Source organism: Fukomys damarensis, unplaced genomic scaffold, assembly GCF_012274545.1.
Source record: "Fukomys damarensis isolate Sample0158 unplaced genomic scaffold, DMR_v1.0_HiC HiC_scaffold_14, whole genome shotgun sequence".
In the NCBI taxonomy this organism is placed as follows: Eukaryota; Metazoa; Chordata; class Mammalia; order Rodentia; family Bathyergidae; genus Fukomys; species Fukomys damarensis.
In genome coordinates, this window is record NW_022900926.1 from 8,698,200 (window position 1) to 8,722,964 (window position 24,765).

At 39.6% G+C, this 24,765-nt stretch overlaps 1 protein-coding gene across 4 annotated transcripts in view; it reads right to left on the reverse strand.

The window, feature by feature from the left end:
* Nucleotides 1–23,198: 23,198 nt before the first annotated feature.
* The window catches only part of Ptprk (protein tyrosine phosphatase receptor type K), a 482,919-nt gene continuing 481,352 nt past the window's right edge, over nt 23,199–24,765 (reverse strand). For all 4 annotated transcript variants that reach the window (XM_019207690.1, XM_019207689.1, XM_019207688.1 and 1 more), the window contains one exon: nt 23,199–23,434. In XM_019207690.1, coding sequence (XP_019063235.1) covers nt 23,381–23,434 — 54 coding nt within the window. In that variant the 3' untranslated portion in view covers nt 23,199–23,380. The remainder of the gene's footprint in view (nt 23,435–24,765) is intronic.

Consider the following 24,765-nt stretch of genomic DNA (forward strand, 5'->3'; position numbering starts at 1 on the left):
AAATAGGCCCTCTACCAATGCAAGAGCACAGGTCTATAATCAGTATGAGTTGAGAGTGGGAAGGATTTTAACTGGGGAAAAATTTATATCATGTTGGAATCTGTTTTGAAAATCATAAATTTATTTTAATTACTTCAAATTGAAAAATATCATAAATCCATAAGGATTTGTCTGTCCCAGACATTACCAAAAGATAAAGACGATAGAACAAATAAAATACACTGACACAAGAGTAAAGACATATTAAACTTTTCTACTTGTACCCTGGCAAGATTGGATTATTCTTTAAGCAGGTTAGAATGATAATGCTGATACTTTATTGAGACTTAACATGTTAGAGGATGAGTTGCTGGAAAGGAATATAAAATATTCCCCATGATCTCTAAAAACATTTAAATATTATAAACTGAAGTGGGAATCTCAGTTTTCTAATTTGGTTCCATGGCTCTAGGTTTGTAGTGTCAGCTCTGGGATAGAGGAGCATTTGTGACACAGACTGCATGCTTAATGTGAGTCAACCATTTTGCGTATTTTACAAGGTCCATATATGAAACCCGAAACATACGATAAAGAGAACTCAATAAAGAAGACACAGTCAGCATCATACTCATCTGTTAAGAGATCATCTTGCTGAGATTACCAGAGCTATGCATCAAAATACCCAAAATGACAAGATAACAATCACAATGATTGTATTGCTGCTTACTGTACAAAATGCTTTACTTGTTTAATTATCACAACCAACCCATGAGGTAGAGGTAGTATTCCCATTTTACAGATGATGAATTCCAAACACAGCAAAGACATGAAGAACTTGTCTGTTACCCAGCTGGGAGGTGGCAAATAGATCCTGAACTCAAACATTCTAGATTCAGTCTATGCTTCCTCTGTATTCATGTAAGGAAGTTGTCTACTTATCAAAAGTAATTAAGAACAAAAAGGGAAAAGAAAAAAATGTGAGAGAATGAAAAGATGAAAATAAAGTGTTTGTAGATGGGGAGGGGAGGAGGGGGTGAAGGGAGGGCAGAGGTAAGGGGAAAAAATGAGAATCAAGACTTGCCATGTAAAGGTACACGATCCCAACAATGAATGTAACTGTACTGTATCCCTAAAATGTACCAATAAACTCAATAAAATTAAAAAAAAGTAATTAAGATAAAATCATGAGCGTTTTGCTCCCCTGTATTTCTTTAAGAATCCAGAACTCCTTATGCCAAAGGTGTCAGTTTTGAAAAATTGTCCAAAGTTGATTATAACATTATCATTAAATTCTTAGTGCCTATCTCTTCTGGGTCTTCAAACTCAGTATGGTGGGCAGAGATTTCTTTAAAGTCAAATTTTGCTAGAGGGGAAAATATTAATAATTAAAGGTGGACTGGTCCCAAAGGCTTAGCATTTCTGTTCTTTTATCTTTGCACTTTCTTCTTGTAATACACACATTACAAGATTATATATTTCTTCATACTTTTCTTTTAGAAAAAGCTTGGAACACATTCACTTCATGTGTTCATTATTACTTAAGCAACACCACAGTTGACATGAATATTAAGTGTTCAGGATAATTGTATTAATTCCCTCAGCTGCTATGAGTGTAACTGCCAATAGCTCCCAGCTGAGTTTGTCTCTAGAAGTTTTCTTGGCTGAAAACAAGTAGCCTGAATCAAAATTAAGACACTTCTTTGAAGACTTTTTGACATTATGGAATAGTCAAAATTGTGGCACAAGTATCTTCTTCCCCTTGTTTGAGGTAATTCTGAAGAGTTACCCAGTTTCCGAAACCTGTATAATGTCAGTCAAGTCCTCTGTTGCAACTTGTCACAAAGTCCAATATCATCCTCTGTTCTGTTTCACCTCTCTCATCCTGAACAGTGTTGTCACCCAAGAAAGACCTTTCCCCAAAGTCGCAAGCAAGTTTTAGAGTATGAGAGCCTGTTTCATATGGAGTCATAGTCATTTAGTCAGATTTCTGTCTGTGTCACAAATTACCGGAAAGAATCAGCTCAAAAGAAGAAAATAATTATTTTGGCTCACGGTTTCTAAGGTTTCAGTTCATGGCCAACCAGCTCTGATGTTTTTGGGGGTTTGTGGCAAAGCGGAACTTCATGACAGGACACACAGGGTGGAGTCAAGCTGTTCACCTAGGGGCAATTGGGAAGCAGGGAAGGAGGATCTCAATATACACTGTTCACACCCACACTCCAGTATCCTATTTCCTCCAGGGAGGCCCCACCTCCAATAGTACCACGTACTGAGGACCAGGCCTTCAGCGCAGGGGCTAAAGGGAGACATTTATGACCCAAACCATAATGCAGCTAAGAGACTTTGGGTTACAGGGCTAGACCTTCACACAGCATGTGATTTTCAAGCTGGACCCACAGCCCATCACATGGGAATAAAACAGCAATGCTGGAGGCAGGTAGAGCACTCACAGCCCCTGGCCTGCAATTATGGTGCAATTCTTAGAACCTTTACAAATGTGAACTGGGATGAGATGTTGGTAAAATGAAATGCACAAGCAGGTGCAATCTCAGGACTTTCAAAGATTTGATGGAGGCAACAATTACAACAGGCTCTGGTGGTTATTGATGGAACAAGTGACCTGTTAGAAAAAGACAGTAAAATGCTGAAGATGATCAATCATTAACATAAGGTAAAGAGGTAAAGCCAGAGAATTTCCTTGATACAAGATAGAGACTCTTGTTTCCTTCCTCTAAAATGTAGAATAGGCTGAGGATGAGGCCCAGAACTTAATTTATAGTAGAATCAGCTCCAGAGTGGGTTGCATCCCTTTAGCTGGGTAGTTCTGGCTTATGATGGTCAGAGGACTGATTCAGAAAAACTATGGGACCCTGTGACTCGAAATGGGGACATCTGGAAAATATATATGAAGGCTTTTTTTTTATTTTGAGTCGGGGTTTCAATATGCAGTCCAGGCTGGCCTCAAATTCACGGCAATCATCTTGCCTCATCCTCCTGCGTACTGGGATTACAAGTGGCACCACCATTCCTGGCAATGCACTAAAGGATGCTGAAGCCAAGAGCACTCTGTATTCCTGGGCTACAGAAATATCTCAGTGCTCACTACTAATAAGTATTACTTTTCCTTGCTTGGAGACGAAGCTTAGATTCTGGCATAACGATAGATTAGCAGCTCAAGATATAGCTCTACTTTCTCCACTGACGGCCAGAAAAATAACTAGGATGAAATCACAATATAACCAGCTTAGGAAAGTGCAGGGCCTGCTATATTAAGGAAGTCACCATGTGCCAAAGGCACTGCCTAGGCAAGATGTGTTGGTCAGTGTTGGGAAGTGTGCATGAGACTGGATCTTGAGTGTGCGGTAATAAGAGGATGAAATGCAAAGTTGGGAAGAGTGTGTTTATTGAGACAGGACCTGCTGTACCACTGCAGGAATATAAGTAAACATTTCCCCTCCCTTTTCCAGAGGGCACAATGACCATGCACTCAACTAACCGTACACTGGAAAGTTTAGAACATGGGAACACTGAGACAGTCACAGCACTGTTGTGAGGAAGCATCTTTATTCCCTACCTCATTAGATTGAAAAGACGAAAGAGTGCGGTGGGAAATGTGGCTTCCAGGCCCAATTCCCTGTGAAATTCACTTGCCCCAAGGAACACCTAAAAATCTTTTTCCTAGTTCCCAAATGTCTGATGCAAATGAACCTCTTAGCAGTTGGCCAAATCTCCACCTCAGTTCCTTGTTCTGTAAAAGTTGTTGTATGTAGTAGGAAAAATGAAGGAGAATTCTCTGAAGTTCCCCACAAGACAGTACACCAAAAGAACTATTGACCAACAGATTGAGTGTACTAGAACCTATTAAACTGTGTTTAAATGAGTGAATTATTCACTAATAGATACAAATAAAACTATCAGAGAGATTGCACCTTTTGGAAGCAGCATATAGATGTATCTCCTGTAAATACTTAGAAGATGCAAGTGTGGGGGGTCTCCATAAAATATCCATTTAAGTCACTATTAAGACACCCAGATTCTTTCTCATAGCCTAGGCATGCATCAGCCACAACCCAAAGGTTGGCTACAGACTGCTCCTAGCATGAGGTCTTTCTAAGATTTACCTTTTGTTTATGGGTGTTTCATCAAAGGTTATGCCCAGCTTCTGGCTGGCCTACAGTTGGTGAACAGCCAAGGATTTAAAGGTTGGACTCCTTTGCCTCAGGAGGGACAAGCCTGAAGGACACCTAGCTCTTTCATTTGGATCATAGTTAAATTCTTATCTCTGCCCAGTCTTGCTTTCCTCGTTATTAGATATGTTCTTCTCAGGAGCACTTGCCAGTAGACTACCTGAATGCTTATTTTCAATTCAGGATTTATTATTTTTAGAAAAATTTACCCACATTTACTAAATGAATAGAGTAATATTTTTCTGTTACCTAGACACTAAAAATGTACATGGGTTTATTTTGCTAATGTTCTTCTTCTTTCTGAGATAATAAATGGTTTTGGTAAACTTAAATTTCAATGATTCTTTCACAACTTGAAAGTCTGAAATCAAATTTTGCCTGACTTCCATTTTTTGGCTTTTTATAAGATAGCTACACCTGGGAAACTACAGAAACAGCCAAGATCTGACTTTTATTCACTATTCAAAGGTTCCATAATGTATAATCCTCTATTACTAAGGCATTGATATAAGAAAAACCTTGCAATGCCTTTTAGTGTGAAACAGGTGCAAGTTTTTACTTTACCAAAGCCACCAATTTCCTGTATCTTTAAGCCTTTGTCTGACTTGAAGAACCACAAAACCCTATCATTAACAAAAGCCAACAGTATTTCTCAGCCTTAATTCAAATGCAATGTTTCAGTTTCAGGTTGATTACATACACACACACACACACACACACACACACACACACACAAACACAGAGACACACACACCTCACACACACATACACTCCCCAGAAAAGTACCTGTTGAGTTGCCTGGGGGATACTTCACCATCAATAAAATAAAGTCCCAGTTCTTGTCGTGTTGGTCCTCTACAATTTGTCTTTAAATTGATCTCCACAGAGCTCCAGCTGAACTGGCTGATACACAGTTCACTGAATATCTCATCCTTTTTTGTCATGCCCTCCTTTCTCACAATTCTCCCATCCATTAGTCAAACCCCATCTCTTAAGTGATCTGTGATAAAGTTTTCATGACCCACAGAGAGGAATAAAAAGCCTGTTGCTCAGAGCAGAAAAGACATAATCCCTAACACAGTCTGAGGGTTTCTGCTTAGATCTTCTCTCTCGATTCTCAGGTTCATCTGTTTTGCTCAGTGAATCTCAATCCCACTGGCATTTTTCTCTTTATAGCATCTTTCTTAATCTGTTCTGTGCCACTGTAACAAAATGCCTGAGGTTGGATGACTTGTAAGCACAGGGCCCAACACGCCTGCTGCTTGGGGCTTCCAAGATCAGGGAGTGGGGCCTTTTGCTTAGTCATCATGTGGAAGAAGATGAGAGAGCAAGACAGAGGGCAAAAGGAGCCCGGATGTGCCCTTCTGTAATGAACCCGTTACTACCCTAAGGGCACTGGTGCCTTCATGAGAACACAGCCCAGTCGCATCTCTAAGGTTTTGCTTGCTAACACCTGTCACATGGTGATCGGATTTCGAGGAGCTTTGCAAGGGACAGACACTCTGACTGGCAGGAGCACCGGCTTCTTCCTGCTGAAGAGTTGCTTGCTTGCTGTCCTTCATTCCCAGAGCACTTTGCCTTTGCCAAGATGTTCTTTCAGATCTAAGATCACTTTGAACTTTTCTAATAAGGAAAGTTTCCTTATTTCCCCGAGTAGATAAACATACTTTAGTATCTGCTCCCTCAGAGCACAATCTGTTCATGGCCATGTGCTCGGTACTCCCCCACCTTAACTGGTTCTGTGCTTATGTAGAAAGTTAGAACAGCTCATTTTGGGTATTTCCAGGAGTAAAGGATTAAACATCGGAGCGTAAGGTTCCTGCTGATCTTTGCAGGGAAGGGAAGAGAGCAGCCCAGGGAATAACAGCCATCAGGCTTGGGAATTTTAGGAAGAGCTGGAGTCACCTGTGATGGGGCTCAGCCTGGGTGGTGAATTCACAAAACTTACCATCTGCTATAGGCCAAAGCCTTGTGGTTCATTTCCACCTTGTCAGAAGTTCTGTCTTCGGCTCCTTTCTTCTTTCCAAATCTCCCAGCATTCCTCAATCTCTGGTCAGTAGTGGGGACCTAACCTGCTGCTACGAATTCTGGGCAATGTAGTTCCCAAGGATTCCAGAGAAGATTTGACAAATATCTTCCGTGAGAGTCCGGATAGTATTTTAATCATCACCTGTAGAGTTGGCAAAGCCCCCACAGAACTGATATTTGAACCTCAGGTGATGTTTACATGTCAAACACTCTTATCTTTCCTTTGACTTTTTCTCCCATTTAAAAATGAAAAAAAAAAAAGCAAGCACAGTTGGCTTGGGTGCTCTACAACACAGGTGGCAGGCTGGTTTGGCCCACAGGCAGCTGTTTGCCAACACTTATTCACACCACTGAGAAAAAGAAGGGAGGACGTGGTACCGACAAGCCAACAGGCAGGCGCTCTGCTTGGTGACTAACCAAACCGCAAACTTTAGTGTCTCAGCTGGGCAGTATCTCAGTTCAGAGAGGCAGCGAAGAACACGTGCCGACGCCAAGTAGCTGCAGCCGCCACTCCTAAAACCGACGAAGGTTTCTTGAGCTGCTCAGGCTCAGCCTTACACTTGCCCATTTTTGTTTAATAACAGAATACTGAAGCACACATCCAATCTCATAATGCTTCGGGTCACATAGTTCCATTTTTAATGTCACTTGGTGGCTCGATAGCATTGTCAGCTGTTCCTTTTCTAGCAGGGCCCAGCAGCTAACGAAAGGAGCTTCAGCAGTGGAGAAGAGTAGTTCACAGAGGAGAAAGAGCCAAACGTCAGCAGTGTCACGATACTGTTCTGGTAATATGCCGCTGTGGGACATGCATACTTGGGTGGCAGGTCAGCTTAGGCGATGGCTGACCCAGCTGCACAATCGCCTCTCATTCCAAGGGTCTCTTGGAACAGGAGGCCTCACAGGTTACCTGGTAGATGGACCAGGTCTGTACGTCCCAGCACTCATGGGCTACAGTTTTAGCAGAGCTGATGAAGTTCTAGGACTTCTTCTGTGAGCTGTGCAGAGTAAGTCACTTCTCACTCATCTGGGAAGTAATAGGCTGGCATTTGCATACCCACGTCCTAAGTTTCATAATATCACAGGTCTGTGAGCTTTTACACAGCTTGTTTCCCTTGCTTGCTCATGGCTTTGCATTCCTGATGGCCTCATGATGCTGACATGGTTGAATTAGTAGGACCTAACACGATACTGAGTCCCTCAAGTTCCCTCTAGACCAGAAAGCAGCTGAAAGTAGCTGCCTGAATCAATGAGGCAAGGAGCTTGAACCAGAATGTAAATGGTTGCACTGAAGAAGAAGAAAAAAACACAAACAACTTTCTAAGAAAAAAAAATTGTCAGTTGAGCCAGTGTTTTTAGCGAACTACTTCTCATTCAGGTGCCAATTTCCTAATTCACCAGGGTCAAGTAAGTATCAAGGGCCAGAAGCCAGTTCACAGATGACACTTTGAAGATCAGCGCTCTAGTCTAGACCCCGACATGTCCGAGATCAGACATAGCTTCGATAAAAGACAGCGAAGTCACAATGCTGAACCTCTGGGCAAAGATGAAGTGCTATGGGTTAGGTTTACTGATGAAAACTAAAGAGGACGCATTTTCTAGGTCAGTGGGTTCACATTACATGCCAGAGGCTGATGTGTTTTAGTAGAGACATCTGCCATAGCTTGCCGGAGACTAGCAGGGCCCCACTTCCCCCGGTGGAATCCTGTGCTAACAAATGTATGAGTGACTCAACATCCTAATACAATTTGGGCTGTGCCTTAGGACCATTTGTGCAACCAACTCCAGTATGTAAGATGTGGGCAGGAAGTCAACAACGTGCTCCAACAGTTCACTGAGGGTTTTTGTCAAAGAGACTTACAGTGGTACTAGCAAGGGGATAGGTACATTGGGAATGGTAAAGCACTCAGAAAGTGGCAGCTGCTGGAAGTTAATATCATCCCTGGGCTTGATGAATAAAACAATGAAGTGTGACTGGAACCCAGAGAGCCGAAGCTGTGCGGTGAGGTTCTGCTTCTTGGGACATTGGTAGAGAAACTGGCTGTTATGAAAAATGTGGGCCAGCGGGAGGAATGCACCCCTTCCTTCTCCTCCTGCCAGCTTTATCTAAAGTTGGTGCCTTGCCTTAATCACATGCAGAGAACAAGGGGATCCACTGATACAGTCACAAGAGGTGGGCCTCCCCAGACACACAGGCAGGTAGAGGAGGGCTGAGACGGCCTCCTCAGAGTGAGTCACATGCATTCTTGGAAAGTGTCTGAGTTTCTCATTGGTGAGACACAATGCCCATCACACACATCTAAGTAGAAAAGATGTGTTTCGGCTCACAGCTTGTAGAGGTTTCAGGCAGGTTGGGTCCGAGGCGGGGTGGCATGGCAGAGGAGAAACAAATCTATGTGTAGCAGTGGGAAAATGGGAACAGAGAGAGATCAAGGGAGGAGAAGGGACAGAGATCCTTCATGCCACACCCCGGTAACCCACCTGCTCCATTTACCTCCCGACATTACATTCAGCTATCAACTGACTCTTCTCTGGGCTGATCCAGTGCTGAGTGTCACCCACGATCCAACACCTTCCCAAATCCCCTCCCATGAGTGGATGAGGCTGTGATGGGACATCTAGACATAAAGTGTGACAGGAAGCAAAGAGATAGGAGCATTCATCTATCCACACAGGGAACTTTAAAATATGAACTATCCTTGCAATGTTAATAATCTCAAAAACACAGCAAGTGCAAAACAGCAAGCAATAATACCCGCAATGTAGCTTTTATATAATATTTAAGATCCACCATATTTTATGGATACATAAATGTGTCGGAAGAAGATGTTCTAGTAGCAACCATTAGGACTACAGTTCTGTATACATCACTAGTATGGGTTGTAAATGTCTGAAAATATCTTCATTTTGCTCTCATACATGACTAGTGTGGCTGAGAATTTAGTCATCTATTGCTGTGTGTTGTGGGCTGAATTATGTGCTCCAAAAAATGGCCTGTTCAGTTCTACTCCCCAGGACATTGGAAATTGATTCTGTTTGGACAGAGGCACTATGGATCTAATTAGTTAAGCTAAAGCAAGGTCATGCTGGAGGCTGGGCCCTTTGATCCGTTATGACCAGTTTCATAAGACACACTGGAGAAACATTACATGCATATTTATAGGTGATGTAGCTGCCAACCAGGGGTTGCTGGCAAATCATCAGAAGCTAAGAAGAGGCAAGGAAATATTCTCACCTGAAGATTTCAGTGGGAGCTACACTTTGATTTCAGACCACTCATCTCTGGAATGCAGACAATACATTTCCATTGTTTTAAGTCACCCATTTTGTGAAATTTTGTGATTGCAGCCCTGGGAATCTAAAGCAATCTCCAGACTCTGACCCAGGTTAAGTGACACGCCTTTAGACTGTCAGGCCCGGTAGGGTACAGGTGGGTGACCCTACCACTCAGTCAAGAGTGACTGTTATTTCTCCATCTGCTGTGACTCAGTGAGCCACTGTGGAGTGGCTCAAGCCTTGCCCATGTCCCCATACATACCCAGCACACACGACGCCAGTCCCAAGTAGTGACTCTGGCTTCCTGCACCCATTTGAGAAGAGCATCTCCATTTCTGATGTATGTTTCTGATGATGCCTTTATGGTAGTCTCTGTGTTTAGCAAATATATTTGTATGTTGCTATCATTTATGAGTTTGGGCTGGGAGAGGGAGATTTTGTTTATATTTAATCAGTGGTATTGAACTGGATCTATGCCACGGTCTCCTTCAACCCAGATTTATTTTTTGTTTCTCATGGTCCTGAGTAAAATTGCTTCCTAAAGAGCTTATTGAATTTGTGAATTCTATAAATGAAGTGTCAAAGTACTTATGGGAATGAGCTACCCAGTGTGCTCAAAGGATAATCTTGGAAAGGTCCCAGGAGCAGATGCCTTTGGATTTCATTTATTGGTCTGCGTTTTTAGAAGCAGAGACTCTGTTTGCTATAATTGGAAAAAAACACAGAAAGTGAAAGAACCCTGTACTCTTGGACGGGCTTAAATTTTATCCAGCAAACATTTGATGACATCTACAAAGGACAAAGCATGCATGAAGTTCTGCACTGTGCAGTTAAAGGTGGAGAGGACAGAGGACAATAGCAAATAATCCACCCAAACTCAGCTCTGCTTGCAAAGGCCTCTATGCAGTGGACTATTCCTCTGGGCCCCACAATGTGCCCCTGTCCACCCACTGTGCTGCTGCCCTACAACACTTCCCATGTCACATACAGACCCAGTCTGTTCCCACTGAGGGCCATGGGTTAACAGAATTCTCTCCCTTACTCTCTCCAGCTACCTACATACGTCACTTGTTGGAACATCATCTTGTTATTCCTGGCCCAAGGTGAATGGACCAGGGATAGAGGCAACTAAAACAAGGAGTGAAAGTAAGAGAGGGTCTCGGTGGTGCAGCCAATGGAACCATCAGAAGTTTCTGCCTTCCACGGTTACCATGACTTGAGCTTTATTGATGTAGCAATCTTACTTCCAAGAGGACACTATAATGGTTTTATTGGGCTGGAACTTGAGTCTGCTGCCTGCGCCTCTCATGATATAAACTACAGACAAAGGAGTGAGCAGAATGTTGGGTTTCACACTCATTATCGAGTATAAATAGCTTGGTGGGGCCAGAAATTACTTTGTCTACTATCTACAGGGTTTTCTAGAAGAAAAGACCTGACTGTGTAGAACCCACAAATATATTCTTATTTAGAAAAAGGGTCTTTTTCTGGCTTAGTCAAGGTTCTTGAAGTGAGATCATCTTTATTGAAGTGAGTGTAAAATTGAGTGGCAAGTGTCCTTACAAGAAGAGGAAGAGCCACAGATATAAGAGGAAAAGCACAGAGAAGACCACGTGAAGAGACTGGAGTGATGTAAGTTAAGGCTTGTGTCTATCTGTCCTCCCAAGGCCTCATACATGGGGCTTTTTAGGGGTGGCTGAATCTAGAGTGTTTGATGCTGAGATTAAGGGTGTATAGTTACTAAATTAGCCCACTGGTCTGGCAAAGTTCTGGGTGTGGATAATGGGAAGGCCCACCCTGGGTATGATGTAGCCCAAAGGTGCATAGTCTGGATAGACTACATGAAACAGAAAGAGGGCCGCTGTCATTGCTTTCTGCTTGCTCCTTCATTGCTGGCTGCTTTCTGCCTGCCCTGCTTTGCTATGGACTGTTTTTCCTCTGTGATGCTCTTCTGTTGTGCCTTGGATTGTAGGGTGAAACCTCTGCAAACTGTGAGCCGAAATTAACCTTTCCTTCTTTAACTTTGGGTATCAGGTATTTTGTATCAGCAACCGGAAAAGTAACTAAGACACAAGGAGTGCTGAGAATAATATCCTGCTACCAGAAATTTGAAGGGAAGCATGAGATGAATCCTCCTTCAGAGCTTCAAAAAGAATCACCCTTGTTTACTCCTTAGTTTGGACTTCTGGCCTGCAGAACTATGATAGGATAAATTTCTGTTGTTTCAAAGCATCATGTTTGGGACCTTAAATTCTGATGTGGCCACTTCATAGGATTAACAGATGCATAGCAGCTCCATAGAGCAAACTTTTGGGTGTGTCTGGGTGGGTTAGTGAGGCCCGGCCTCAGGTACTACTTCTATCTATGGTCCCTGCCTGTTCCTCCCTGGCACTGTTTCCCTACTCAGCCCCCTGGCTGCCTTGAAGTAAGCTTTGCCATACCATGCCTTTCCACCAGCTCGGTACCAGCTGACTATGGACTAGATCCTTGTCTGGCAGTGTCTTAGGTGGTCCTCAGCAAAGCTGCAATCTGGGCTTCTTCCTCCCAGAACTTGGGTTCTTGTCCAAAGTCATGCAGTTATTGAATACAGCTGTTTGCTGTTGAAGACCTGAAGGCACTGGGGTTGCCCTCCAGCCTTGGGGGCCCTTCACAGTGAGCTGTTATTGTAAAGGGTGTGCTTCATACAACCTACACACCTACTTCTTCAAAGTTGGCACGAAGATCTCTCTGAATCTCATCTTTCAGGAAGGATTGACTCTATTACTATTTTTTTTTTTACCAAACTCGTCACAACCAGCCTCTACACACTGATACAATCCACCACTATCATTCAGACTTACCGTTTCACTTTTATGTGTGTATGTAGGGCTGCGAGTGTGTAGTGTGCAGTTCTGCCCCATTTTGTCTCATGCATGACTCTCGTATTCATCACCAAAGTCAGGTGGTTCTGTTACCACAGGACCCCTTGTGTTGATCTTTTGTAACCACATCCACTTCCTGTTCATCCCTCACACCCATTCTTACTCTCTGGCAATAATTTAGTTGTTCTTCATTTGCCATTTTAAAAATGTTACATTGATGGACTTATATAGCACCTCCTCCTTTGGAATTGGATATTTTTTTTTTCACTCAGCCTAATTTCCTGGGATTCATCTAAGTTGTTGTCTCTATAAAAAGATAATTTCTTTGCATCACTGGTGGTGCTATTTCATAGAATATATGCACCACCATTTGCTTACACATTTACCACTGGCTACAAACATTCATATTCAAGCTCTTGAGTGTAAATATACACAGAGGAAAACATGGACCTGCTATGCACGAGGGTCTGAAGGGTGGTTCTACAGGACCCAGAGGCTTAAAAAGCATCCCACTCAGCCGGAGAAAATGATCCTCTAGTTTTCTTGGGTCAGTTATGCTTCAAACTTGCCACTCCCTTCTTCTTCTTCTTCCCTACTTGTCCTCTTTAAACTGCATCTTGTGTCTGTCCTACCATTGTATTGTGGACCTCAGGGGGAATAATTTTTAAGAATAAATTTTAAGTCAAGTCTATCCATATCTCATCGGAATGATATTTAGATGAGACTCTGGGTTTTTAGACTTTTCAGTCAACACAGAAGCCAGCGAAGTCTTCTATAGCCAGTGGGATGGACTGAATGTATTTTGCATGCAAAAAGGACATGGATTTTGGGAAAAGGCAGGAGAGGAATGTAATAGATGAAATGTTTATGTCTACTTCAGTCTCTAAGTAGAAATCCTAACCCCCAAGGTCACGGTGTTAGCAAGTAGCACTTGGGAGTGGATTAGGTCACAGTGAATGAAGAAATGGGTGTTCTTATAAAAGGTGACTGAAGAGATCCCTCTTTCCGTCTACCATATGAGGATAGAGTGAAAAACAATAGTCTCTGAACCAGGAAGTGGACCTCGGGCACCAGATCTGCCCTTGCTTTGATCTTCTGCTTCCTGGTCTCTAGAACTGTGAGAAGTTTCTGTTGTTTTATAGGCAACCCAGTCCATGGCATTTTATCATAGTAGCTCAAATTCAGTAATACAGTAAGTTTTTATTTCTTTGCTATAAATGCCCAGGAGCGCATTCGCTAGGGAGTATGTTATTTCAAGTTTAGTAGGTATCTGCCGTATGCTTTTCCAGAATGGCTCTAACATTTTGCATTTCTTATAGCAATGTAAGTATGATCCAGTTTCCTTGCATCCTAACCAGCATTTGGTGTTTGATGTTGTCACTATTTATTTGAGTCGTTCCAATTGCTCCTTAGTGATGTCTCATTGTGGTTTCAATTTGCATTTCCCTACCGGCTAACAATGTTCAGCATCCTCACGGGCCTGTGTGACATTTGCAAGCCTTCTTCTGTATTCTAGATGCTGACTAGTCTATGAGACGTGTATTTTGCAAAGATTTTTCTTTCTTCCTTCCTCCTACTCACATGGACTTGCCCAGAACAAACACTTTTTTTTATTTTGATGAGGTCTAACATCACTTTTTAGTTTCTAGGAATCACATTTTGAGGATCAAGCCTGAGAAAGACAACTCTCCTTAAATTGGGAAATTTGTCTTCCCTTTTGTCTTTCTAACCCCATCTCTCTCAGCTACAGTACTTATATTGTAAGCCTTCATTCTGGGTAGAGTGATTCTATCCACGTTTTTATTCTAGGGCAAGGCAGGTTTATTTAACCTATGGCCTGTAACTTACCATATATATTTTACAATAAGCAATGATATTTACAGTAATTCTTGTTAAAATATTTAAACATCAGATCAATTTGGGAAGAATTGACATCTTTGATATGATAATTCTTTTAATTCACAAACATCTTTTCATTCATTTACATGTACTTTGACTGCTTTATCAGGATTTTGCAAGTTTTAGCATACATGTCCGGTGTATGTTTTAGGTATATAACTAAGTATTTTATTTTGAAGAAGTTATAAATGGCTATGTACTTTTCAGTTTTAATGGGCTGACTGTTGATGTATTTTGTTGATATTGTTAATGAATGCAATTCATAAATATAATTATTTGTGTATTGATCTTTACTCTGTAACCTTCACTCATTAATTCTAGGATTTTTTTTGTGTGTGGATCCTTTGGAATTTTCTGCTACGTAGTAACAATATAATTTGAAAGTAGTTGAAGTTTTATTTTATCCTTCAGATCTACATAAATTTTATTTCCTTTTTTTTTTTTAACCTAATGCTGTGCTCAAAATTCTAAATTCCAGTGGAATAATGCAAAGAGAGAGGAAATCTTTATTTTGTTCCCAACTTAGGGGCCAGGCATACAGTCTTTCACCAAGAAGTATGAGGGTAGCTGTAAATTTATATAAATGTTCTTTATAAAGTTGAGGAAGTTCTACTCTTTGGAATTTTTGTCATAAATTGAATTTTATCAATTTTTTCTGTATTAATATGAACATATGAATTTTTAGTCTTATTGATATGTAGTGTATTACATTGATTTTGAATACTGAAACACTGTTGTATGTATGGAAATAATTTAACTTGATGTGCATAACCCATGTTTATTTTGTAGGATTTACTTTATTAATATTTTGAGGGTTTTTATAAAAAACTCGTAAGATATATTTGTGTTAGTTTTACATTTTTATACCATCTTTCTGGTCTTGAAAGTGATTATATACTAATTTTGTTAGTTTGATAGTGTTTGTTGACCTTTATGTTTTTGGAAAAGATTGTACAAGTTGGGTGTTAATTTTTCAAATGTTTGACAGAATTCACCAAGAAAACCATCTGGACTTGTGAAGATACAAGATTATTTTTTAATTCTTGTAGGATTATTCTGAGTATCTCACCTTGGATGAGTTTAAACAGTTGGTGTTTTTCAAAATTTATGAGTATTATTTTTTCCAGTATTCTCTTCTTATCTTTTTAATGGCCACAGAACCTCCAGAGATATCCTCTTGTGATCTTTATATTGCTGAATCATTTAGTGTCTTTTTATTTTTGTTGTATTGGTAGAGCAGCATTAATTTTAATTTTTAATCAGTTTTATGCCTCCAATACTTTTAAAAAATTTTTATTTCCACTGATTTCTCCTATCTTTATGTATTATTTCCTTCATTCTGCTTACTTCTGGCTTTTCTCCTTTTTTATTTTCTTGAGTTAGAGACTTCAATCATTTATTTTAAACCTTGCTTCACTTAAAATATAAGCAATCAATTATATCCTTTTAGCACTGCTTTTGCAGTGATTTCATTGTCTGTGATTGTAAAATATTTATTTATTTATTTATTGGTGCCAGGGATCGAACTTGGTCTCTTGTGCTTGAGAGGCAGGTAGTGGAACCACTGAGCCAAATCTCTGGCTACAATTTTTATTTTATTTGGAACTTTCTCCTTGTCTCATGAAACATTTAGTATAGTTTAACTTTCAGCTGTTTAGATACTTTTCTGTAGGTTTTGTGTTATTAAGTTCTAGTTTGGCATCTTTATGGTCAAAGGAAATACTCTATTGATTTCTTTCAATGCACTCTACTATTTTAATGTGATTCTTTTGGTTCAGTGTGTTGTTCAGATACAACTACCTTTGTTGATCTCCTAATAGTCCCATCATTAGTGAGAAAGAGGACATAACCTTTTCAACAATAGTGATGCCTTTTCTTATTCTTTTACTCCACCAGAGTTTGCTTCCTGCATTTTGAGGCTCTGAGATATGGACTTCTATTAGCACAGTTGTGTCTTTCTTGTGGATTGACTTTGAATCATTATGTCATACACTTCTATGTCCGCAGTAATTTTATTTGTACATGAATATTCCTACTCATAATTATTAAAACTTGAATGTTTGCATGGTTTATATTTTTCAATCCTTGTGATCTCAATCTACCTATTTTATTAAATATGAATCAATTTTCTCATATGTAATATATAGCTAGGTCTTTTTATTGCTTTTAATCTAGATTCACAGTTTATGTCTTTATTATCAGCATATCTAGGCCATTTAAAGTATTGATATGTTAGCACTTAAATCTGTTTTTTTTTTTTAATCCCTCTTACTTCTCTGTATCTCTCTTCTTACCTTCCTTGGGTCAGATGTATGAATGCTTTGGGATACCATCTTGATTCATTTATGTGGTTTCTGAGTATGTTTTCTGATAGAATTTTCTCCTTGATCTCTCTGGGTATTACTGTGTGATGCTTTAGTCTAGCAGCATCAACAGTTTACTTCTTCAAGTGATGTGTAGAAATCCTTCCATTTAGATCTCTTTTACTTTCCCACTTTTGACTATCATTTCCTGAAATATTAGATGGTTTTATCTTATTTGTTTCAATCATCAAATACCATTTAGAAAACAAATATATTATAAAAGGATATTTTCTCTTTTATGTGTCCGTAATTCTGCTCCTTCCATTTTTCACTTTTCCTTCTCAAGAACTGAAAACTATTTCTGTCCTCATTTCTTTTCTATTTGGAGAATCATCTTTGGCTGATCTTTAAGGAATCTTCTAGTAGCAAGAAAGGTAAAGGGATCAATAGTCCACAAAGTTTAAAATGCTTCCTCCTTATCCCTTTATGCACAGACTTAGGAGTTACCTAAACTTAGTAAGAAGTTCCTTAACCTTAATAAGAACAGCATTGGATTTGATATTCTCTAAAGTTCCTATAACATTCACTCATTTCATAGGAAAATCATCCCTCTGATTTTGCAGGTGAAAGCAGAACTTTTCCCCTTATTGATTGCATTTAATCTTGGACAGTTAAAGGACTTGACATTGGAAAACAAGTAATTAGAAACACTTATGTTATTGTGCCAAGAATATTACACGAAGGTGAAAAGAAATCAATTTCAGTCTGCAGACTGTGCTGCAGGTAATTAGATTTATGAAAATAGAGCTGAGGTTCCCACTGTGGGCTGGCGAGAGCCCATGCTGTTTTGCACCTGCCCTGCAAGTCGGCACACACTGTCCCCGATCTGGAAATGTTGTGGCTTCGCAGCTGCTGCCCTGGCCTTGTGACTCTAACCTTTCAGGCCATCCCAAGGCTCACAAAACACATGCTCTCCTTTTGAGTTCTCAATACTATTATTTTCAGAAGAATTATTTTCTAGTCATCATTTTGGGGATGCTTACTCAGTGAAGAGTTTCTTTCTGAAGCATGCTTCTGTGGCTCAATCTAGGTCCTGGAGAGCACAAAGAGGCATTGACCTTGTTTCTCTTTTCTACTCTCTTGGGAGTCAAGATTCATCTCCATGTATTCTTAAACAAACAAAAAAATATGTGAGAAAAACATAGCTTCTCGTAGCTATGTTGAGGACATAAAAGATGTTATTTTTTAAAAAGTTAAAAAGATCAGAACAGTAAAATATGTCACTCCAAAATAAAGGTGACAACCAGGAGCTTGGACTTAAAAGACTACCGTACCAGATGCAACCTCTGGATGAGATGTCTTTGTTCTCAAGAGATAAGACCAGGTTTTCTTTTGCTTTTAAATTAAATTGGTTGCCAATATTCAAAAATTTTTAATGTCTAAAAATGTTGATTCCCACATTCTCTGAGGACAGGAGCCTCTATTACCATACAGGAAGCCTGTGCAGGGCTTCAGCCAGGCTTTGGGCCCTGCACAGCTGAGGGTGGGAGCCAGCACCCCCCATCATTCCCTGCCGTCTAAGGGGCAAACAGCAGTTGCCAGGCACATGCTCCTGTATCTCTGTGTCTTATGCTAGAGATGAAGGTAGCAGAACATTCAGGATCCATTTTTCAACCACAGTAGAAGCTGCAAGGTGGACCGAGGACCATGTCATAAACATGGAAAGGTGTTATTTTGATAGAGAAGAAGGATATTCCTTGAAGACACACAAGCTAAAGATATTTGTTGTAATTCTGTGACCAGGGTGGCCATCGTTAAATGTACATCACTAAATCGCTTGCTCACACCTGTGAGTTTGACACTGTTTTCAACAAATATGTAAATGGCATGAAAATAATATACTCTCTGCATTTGCAGTTTGACTTTGTCTCTAGGTCTGTAGCATAGGCTAACTGCACGGCCTTTGCCTATTGTACATTCTAATTTCTATTTAAGAACTCACTGGTGACTTAGTGTTCTTGGTGACTCTTGTTCCTAAATCTGAATGCACTGCATAGACTGCATCTGTTTCTTTATGTTTTTTGGCCTAAGTGTTACATATTCCAGACTGAATACTGAATCGAGACTAATAAGACATAAAAGATTATTCAAATATTGAGACTAACACATCAGAATACACACACGGTCCCTGTTCTGTTAGATGTGGGTATTGTAGATCATTCTGAACAACAAGCAAGTGCATAATGAGAAGTGGTATCTATCATAAAATGGCTTCTGCTCCATTTCTCGAAACAGATTTTTAAAGAAAGAGCTTTTAGATATCCCGCAGAGACTGTATGTTTGTTTCAGTGGTTTAGAAATCCATCCATTAATTCCTTTTAGTGTGTGACAACACCACCATTCAGTGTTTGTTAACTTCCGTGTTAGCCTTTCAGTTCACTTTCGGGGGAACTGGACGTTCAGAAGTGATATGCATTCACCATATTTCCATTGATGTTTGGGGGATAATTTATATTCCAGAAGCTTATAGCTTACTTTAGTAGATCCCAAGACACAGCTTTCCCTTTTAGTTTCAAAGAAATATTCTAATGTTCTACAGACCACTTGGACAGAGCAGATTAGGAGCAAATTAAAGGTAAAAGTTAAGCAAAGCATAGTCAACTGTCCTTTATCTTCACTTAGTATAGTATTGAATAAAACAGCATATTGAGGATAATTAGTATTTACTAAGACACAGAAGTGATCTAGAAGGGCTGTGACATTTCTACCTATGGTGATACTTTATAGGGTAATCATTACATATTACAGTGGGATATGTGGCAGAATATTGGTTCTGGCTACTTTCCAATGAAAAAAGAATGCTTGCCAAAGTTCAAAGAAACTAAGTAGAAATGTACAGTTGTTATGCCCATATAAACACTAGGTCATTCAAAGGTGGTCTCCAAAGCTAATAGACTCTTTATTTCCATTTGAGCTAGTCCTTACTCTCATGAATTCTGATTATTTATTTATGCCTCGTAAGTTTTGAAATATTAAGAACCTCTTTATATCATTTTGTGGGAACAGAGCTGATCTGAGAAGGAACAGCTGCTGGTGAATGGCTTCCAACCTTTTACATGAGTGTGTGGAACCCAAGAGATTTTCACTGAGATGAATACTGAATACTGTAAACTTGTCTTTACCACACCCAGGGTAAGTGGCTTTCTTTTGTTTCTCTCAACATCAGAGGTCATTTGGCTGCAAAGTAGTAAAATTTTACGCAAAGACTTTTCCTTTTTCCAAACACTCAATACTAGAAGAAGGTTAGGTAAGAAGTTCAGAGAAGAGTTGCTGACATTTTCAAAAGTACTTGGTTAAAACTCATACATTCCCAGTTACTTGTAGGTCTCTGGTCCACACACTTCCAAGATTTTCCCAGTAGTACTTTTTTTTTTTTTTTTTTTTTTTTTTTTTTTTTGGGGGTTGTTTCGAACCGTTGAGCTAAATCCCAACCCCAATAGTACTTTTTTTTTTTTGGTGTTCCAGGGATTGAATTTGGGTCCTTGTACTTGCAAGGAAGGCGGCAGAACAACTGAGCTAAATCCCTGGCCCTTCCCAGTAGTAATATGCAGGAAAGGTGTCTATCAAATACAGTGTCATGACAGCCACTTAAGGGATAGTTGATACAGGGGCAGGAAGTCCTCTGAACTTGTTGGGACATGTCTGGGCAGGATAGGCCATGCACAGCTCCACTCACAGAGCTCCTCAAAGGCATTCAACCGTGAGTTATGAAATATGAATATCAGAGGGCCAGGGATTTAGCTCAGTGGTGCTACCACCTGCCTCACATGCACAAGGTCCCGAGTTTGATACCCAGTACCAAAAAAAAGAAAAAAACATCAGAAAAACAGATACAGGCCCTCTTTCTCCCACTGTCTCCTGATGAGTAGGCCTCTGTGGTGTCAGACAATCTTATTTTCTGCTTTAGAGAAGGGGAACTCCTTTTGTTCTTTGAGGTCATAATATGATTGCTGACCTATGGGGACAACTATATTCATGGGTATTTTGGTGGTGTGCGGTGTAACATGTGAGTAGAAAGGAAATCAGGTTCATGTGGCAAAATTCACTTCTCGGTAGTAGTAACTATGAAGATTTCTAAGGAAAGAAACCTTTTATGAATTTGTGGATTTTTTGGTTAAGTGTCTCTGCTGTGATTTAATACAGTGGTACTTTGGTTCACGAACTTAATCCCTTCTGTGGTCGGAGGCAGATGGTCACGTCGTGTTTGTCAGCTGATGTGGAATTCTTGAACAGTAGCAAAGCTCTGCTGAATGTTTCTGTTCGTGAACTAAATTGTTCACGAACAGAAGCATTGTGAACTGAGGCGCTGTTTTACTGCGCTCCTTGGTCCCAGAGGAGGAGCCAGTGTTGGTAGATGGGGCCTGGGGGGGGTCTGGGCCATGGGGGTGGAGCTTCCTGAAAAGACCAATGTCCTTCTCCTAGGATGGATGAACTCTTGGGTTAGATCCTTTTCTCTCTTCCACCCAAGCCTGCTTTCCTTCTACTTTCCATCATGAGTTGAAGCAGCCCGACACCCACAGCAGAAGACCACACTGGTGCCAGGCTGTTCACCTTAGCTGGCAAAACCACAGCCAAAATAAACTTTAAAACATAAATTATCTGGGCTGGGGTTTGGCTCAGTGGTTCTGCTCCCTGCCTCGCAAGCCCAAGGGCCTGAGTTTGATCCCCAGTACCAATAAATAAATAAATAATAAATTATTCAAACTCAGATATACAACAGCAAGAGAAAGCAGGTTAAAAGAACTTCAGCCTTTAATTGTTCTATGCCTCTGAAGAACAGTGGAAAAGTCTTCCTAAGAAAAAAAGACTCTGTATCTGAATTCTTACTAAAGGAAATCACAGATGTTTTAGAAATGTAAGCAGCAAATAGGAGCTTGAGGATAACTGCAAAGGTAACACTTTAAGAGAAAACCAATTAATAGGAAATAATACCAATAAATTATGTTTGCAACTCTTGGGAAACAGAATGTAGTGCTCAGTGGATAGAGTCAGCTGCTAAGTAACTCAGATTTTAACCTACCGGCAAATCATTTACCTTCTCATTAGATTCAATTTCATTATCTGTAAAATGTAAACTATAATTACTATTTATCAACTTTGTTAGAAAAAGAAGGAAATGTGTTATCATATAAGTGGATAGTGGGATATACAGAACTACAGAAAGTTAACAAAAGTCAACTCTTAGCCTGGACTTTTTAGTATTCAATTGAAAAAACAAAAATAAGACAAACTAGATCTTGGATATTAGTTTTGCTTTTAGCAGATCTTTGCAGCCTGTACTTGGAACAATGAGTGTGGAATAGGCTATTTAATTGAATGCAAGCATTAAGAAATTCAGAGGAGAAAATGACAAGAAAACAATCGAGTCTTGTAATTATAAAAACTTTATTTCACTCTTACATTAGTTAAATCTTTAGGTGCACATGTCATGAACCAGTAACCTAGAATGAAGACACGGGAGTAAAACTGCAAGCTGCGAATGTGGCCTTACAGCTACACAGGGCATGGGAACAAGATCACATTTGGAAAGGCTCACTTGGGCATCTCAGGACAATGCACAGAACAGGACCCTGGCTTTGATTTCTTCATAGTTTGTGCTCAGAACCCAAAGCTTGTGCTCGTAAACACGAAAAGAAATATTTTATCTCCTTGACAGTTTACAGTTTGCTGAAATATGACCCTGAAAGTATAAATGTTGCCATCTTGGTTTCTCTGGCCACTCGTGGCCACAGGCTGAAAGGATGAGTCCTTGAAAATGTGGAACAATGTTTAAAGGCTATCTCCATCACTGTTCAAGTCACCAGGTTCGGAAACCTTTTCATGTGTGTGTTTCTCCTATGTGACCACCCAACCGTTATTTACCTAGTGAAATTGTGAAAAATTATATATTGTTCAGCAAAATGTTTTAATTTGGTCCTCTATCAAAAGACAATTGACAAGGTGTTTTAGATATTTTAAATTCATAAGCATGTACACGAGAGAATCACTATAAAGAACGTTGCTTCCTGGTTTATGAATAAAAAGTTTATCCTCTACTTACGCTAAAACATACAAAAAATAATCTACAAAAATCGTTTACAATTGATTTTAGCTAAAGAAAAAGCTCTCTTCAGAAACAAAAATGATTGTGTGGTGTAGTATTTTAGCCATCAAAAAGGAACGTAAGTAACCAATAAATATAATGTGCTTTCTCCATATAGACATATTTACACTTGAGTCTTTGGCTTATGTTATTGTCTAAAAAAGAACTTTAAATGATCCAGCCATCACTGCACATTAAACGAAAGTAAGCCAGTTATATATATTTATATATTTATATAGAGATCCGCTACAATGGGAATATGTAAAAAACGAAATCAACTATGAATTTGCACAACTTTTCTTTTCTTCTTCCTTTCAGGATTGAACAGCTTTCATTTTAAAAAGGGAGAAAACTGCCACATAGAAAGAATGAGCCCATGCAAGGTGTGGTGGTCGCTCTACTAAAACTAGCAGAGAAAAGGCTGCGCACTCACAGAACAAACATTGTGAGTTCCACTTGAATTGGATCTTATCAAATATAATTTACGTGGCACTAAATGTCGGTGCTTTAATACAGTCACAGAAACTCATCACATCCTTTTTATTCAGATACACAATTTCATAAGAAAAATACTTTCACCTCTCAAATGTAAAAGCTTCCCACCCCCCGCATTAAAATCTTTCTGCAAAGGTGTAACAGGTCCAACTGTGGCTGGCCCAACAGACGAAGTGGCTTCCAAGTGAACGCACTGTGGAAAACCTCACCCAGCTACGACGACTCCAGGTACTCCAAGGCTACGTCATAGCAGAAGCGGTACTGCTCCTGGGTGGAGAGGAGGCAAAGAGAGAAAAGTGAAGAACTGGTTCCTGACGAGCCACCGCCACTACCCAAGTTCTGGACACCCACTGTGGTCATTCAAGAATGGCGAATTATTACTTTTTCTACATACAAGGTGAACACCTGGCATGACACTTTACACCAAGTCTAGAGAGGATGTTCAAGACAAAGACATTTTATCTTTGCCCTAATGGGCTCTGTCAAAAGTTTTTAAAGTTCTAGAATTTATATATGATTTTAAGAGTAATATTTTATTAATACAGAGAAGTTTCTAACCACAGAAAAATATAAAGAATTAGCAAAAGAGCTATTCTGTTAGTGGAAGCAACTGTGGAAATATTGCTTTATTTTATTTGCTTCAGACTTAAAAAAAATGCTTTGTTGAAATAATGATTAGAATACATATAATCCATATTTTACAGTATAATTTTGCATTTCATTTTCTATTTTATGAATCTTTTTTCACTTTAATTTTATTTTTTCTCAATTTTAAAATGGAAAAAAAGAATGTGGGTAGATCCTTTTCTCTACATCTCTAATTACTTCCTCAGAAGTAAATAGAAATAAAGATCCAACTGTATTTTGCAATTTTGAGTATTTAATTTTTGCACCATTCATCGTTTGTCCAAATAGAACTTAAGTAAATTTTACAAGAATGATGAGTGATTCGTAATTTTTTGAACCTATTCATACCTAAAATTTCACTTCTGCCACTTTTCCTTAAGTAAAACAATGTGATTGGCAATAAATTTGTTGCATTAAAAATTGACTTCCTTTTAAATCCATCCATGACCTTGCTACATTATTAAGAATTTAGAAAAAATTCTGAGACCATATCACAAATGATGGCCTTTAATGGGTACTCATTGAAAAACTCCCAGTGCAGTCCAGGAGGCTAAACAACAGGATGAATTGGACAGCAATCTGCAATATCTAAAACGTAATTATTTCTAAGTGCATCTAGGAATTCAAGTCTCTTTAACTATAAACCCGGGTAATAAAATTTTCCCCCAAACATATTTACCATTCTTAACCTAATTACCAAAGTAAAAATAGGATTTAAATTGGCCTACCACTGTAGTGAAAGAATCAAAAAGAGTTTCAAGACAGTTACGGTATGTCCTTTCAAACAGTTTCTGCCACTTCTGTTTATACTCTAAATTTCTTTACCAAGCTCATCTCAGCTAAACCCTGCACTGCATTCGACTAATCATTGATTAAACAGGACACGGAGCCAGGATTCCTGGGATAGGAATGTAAAGGAAAACAGGAATTTACTGCAAGGTTGTAGAACAACTCCACTTAATTACAGAATT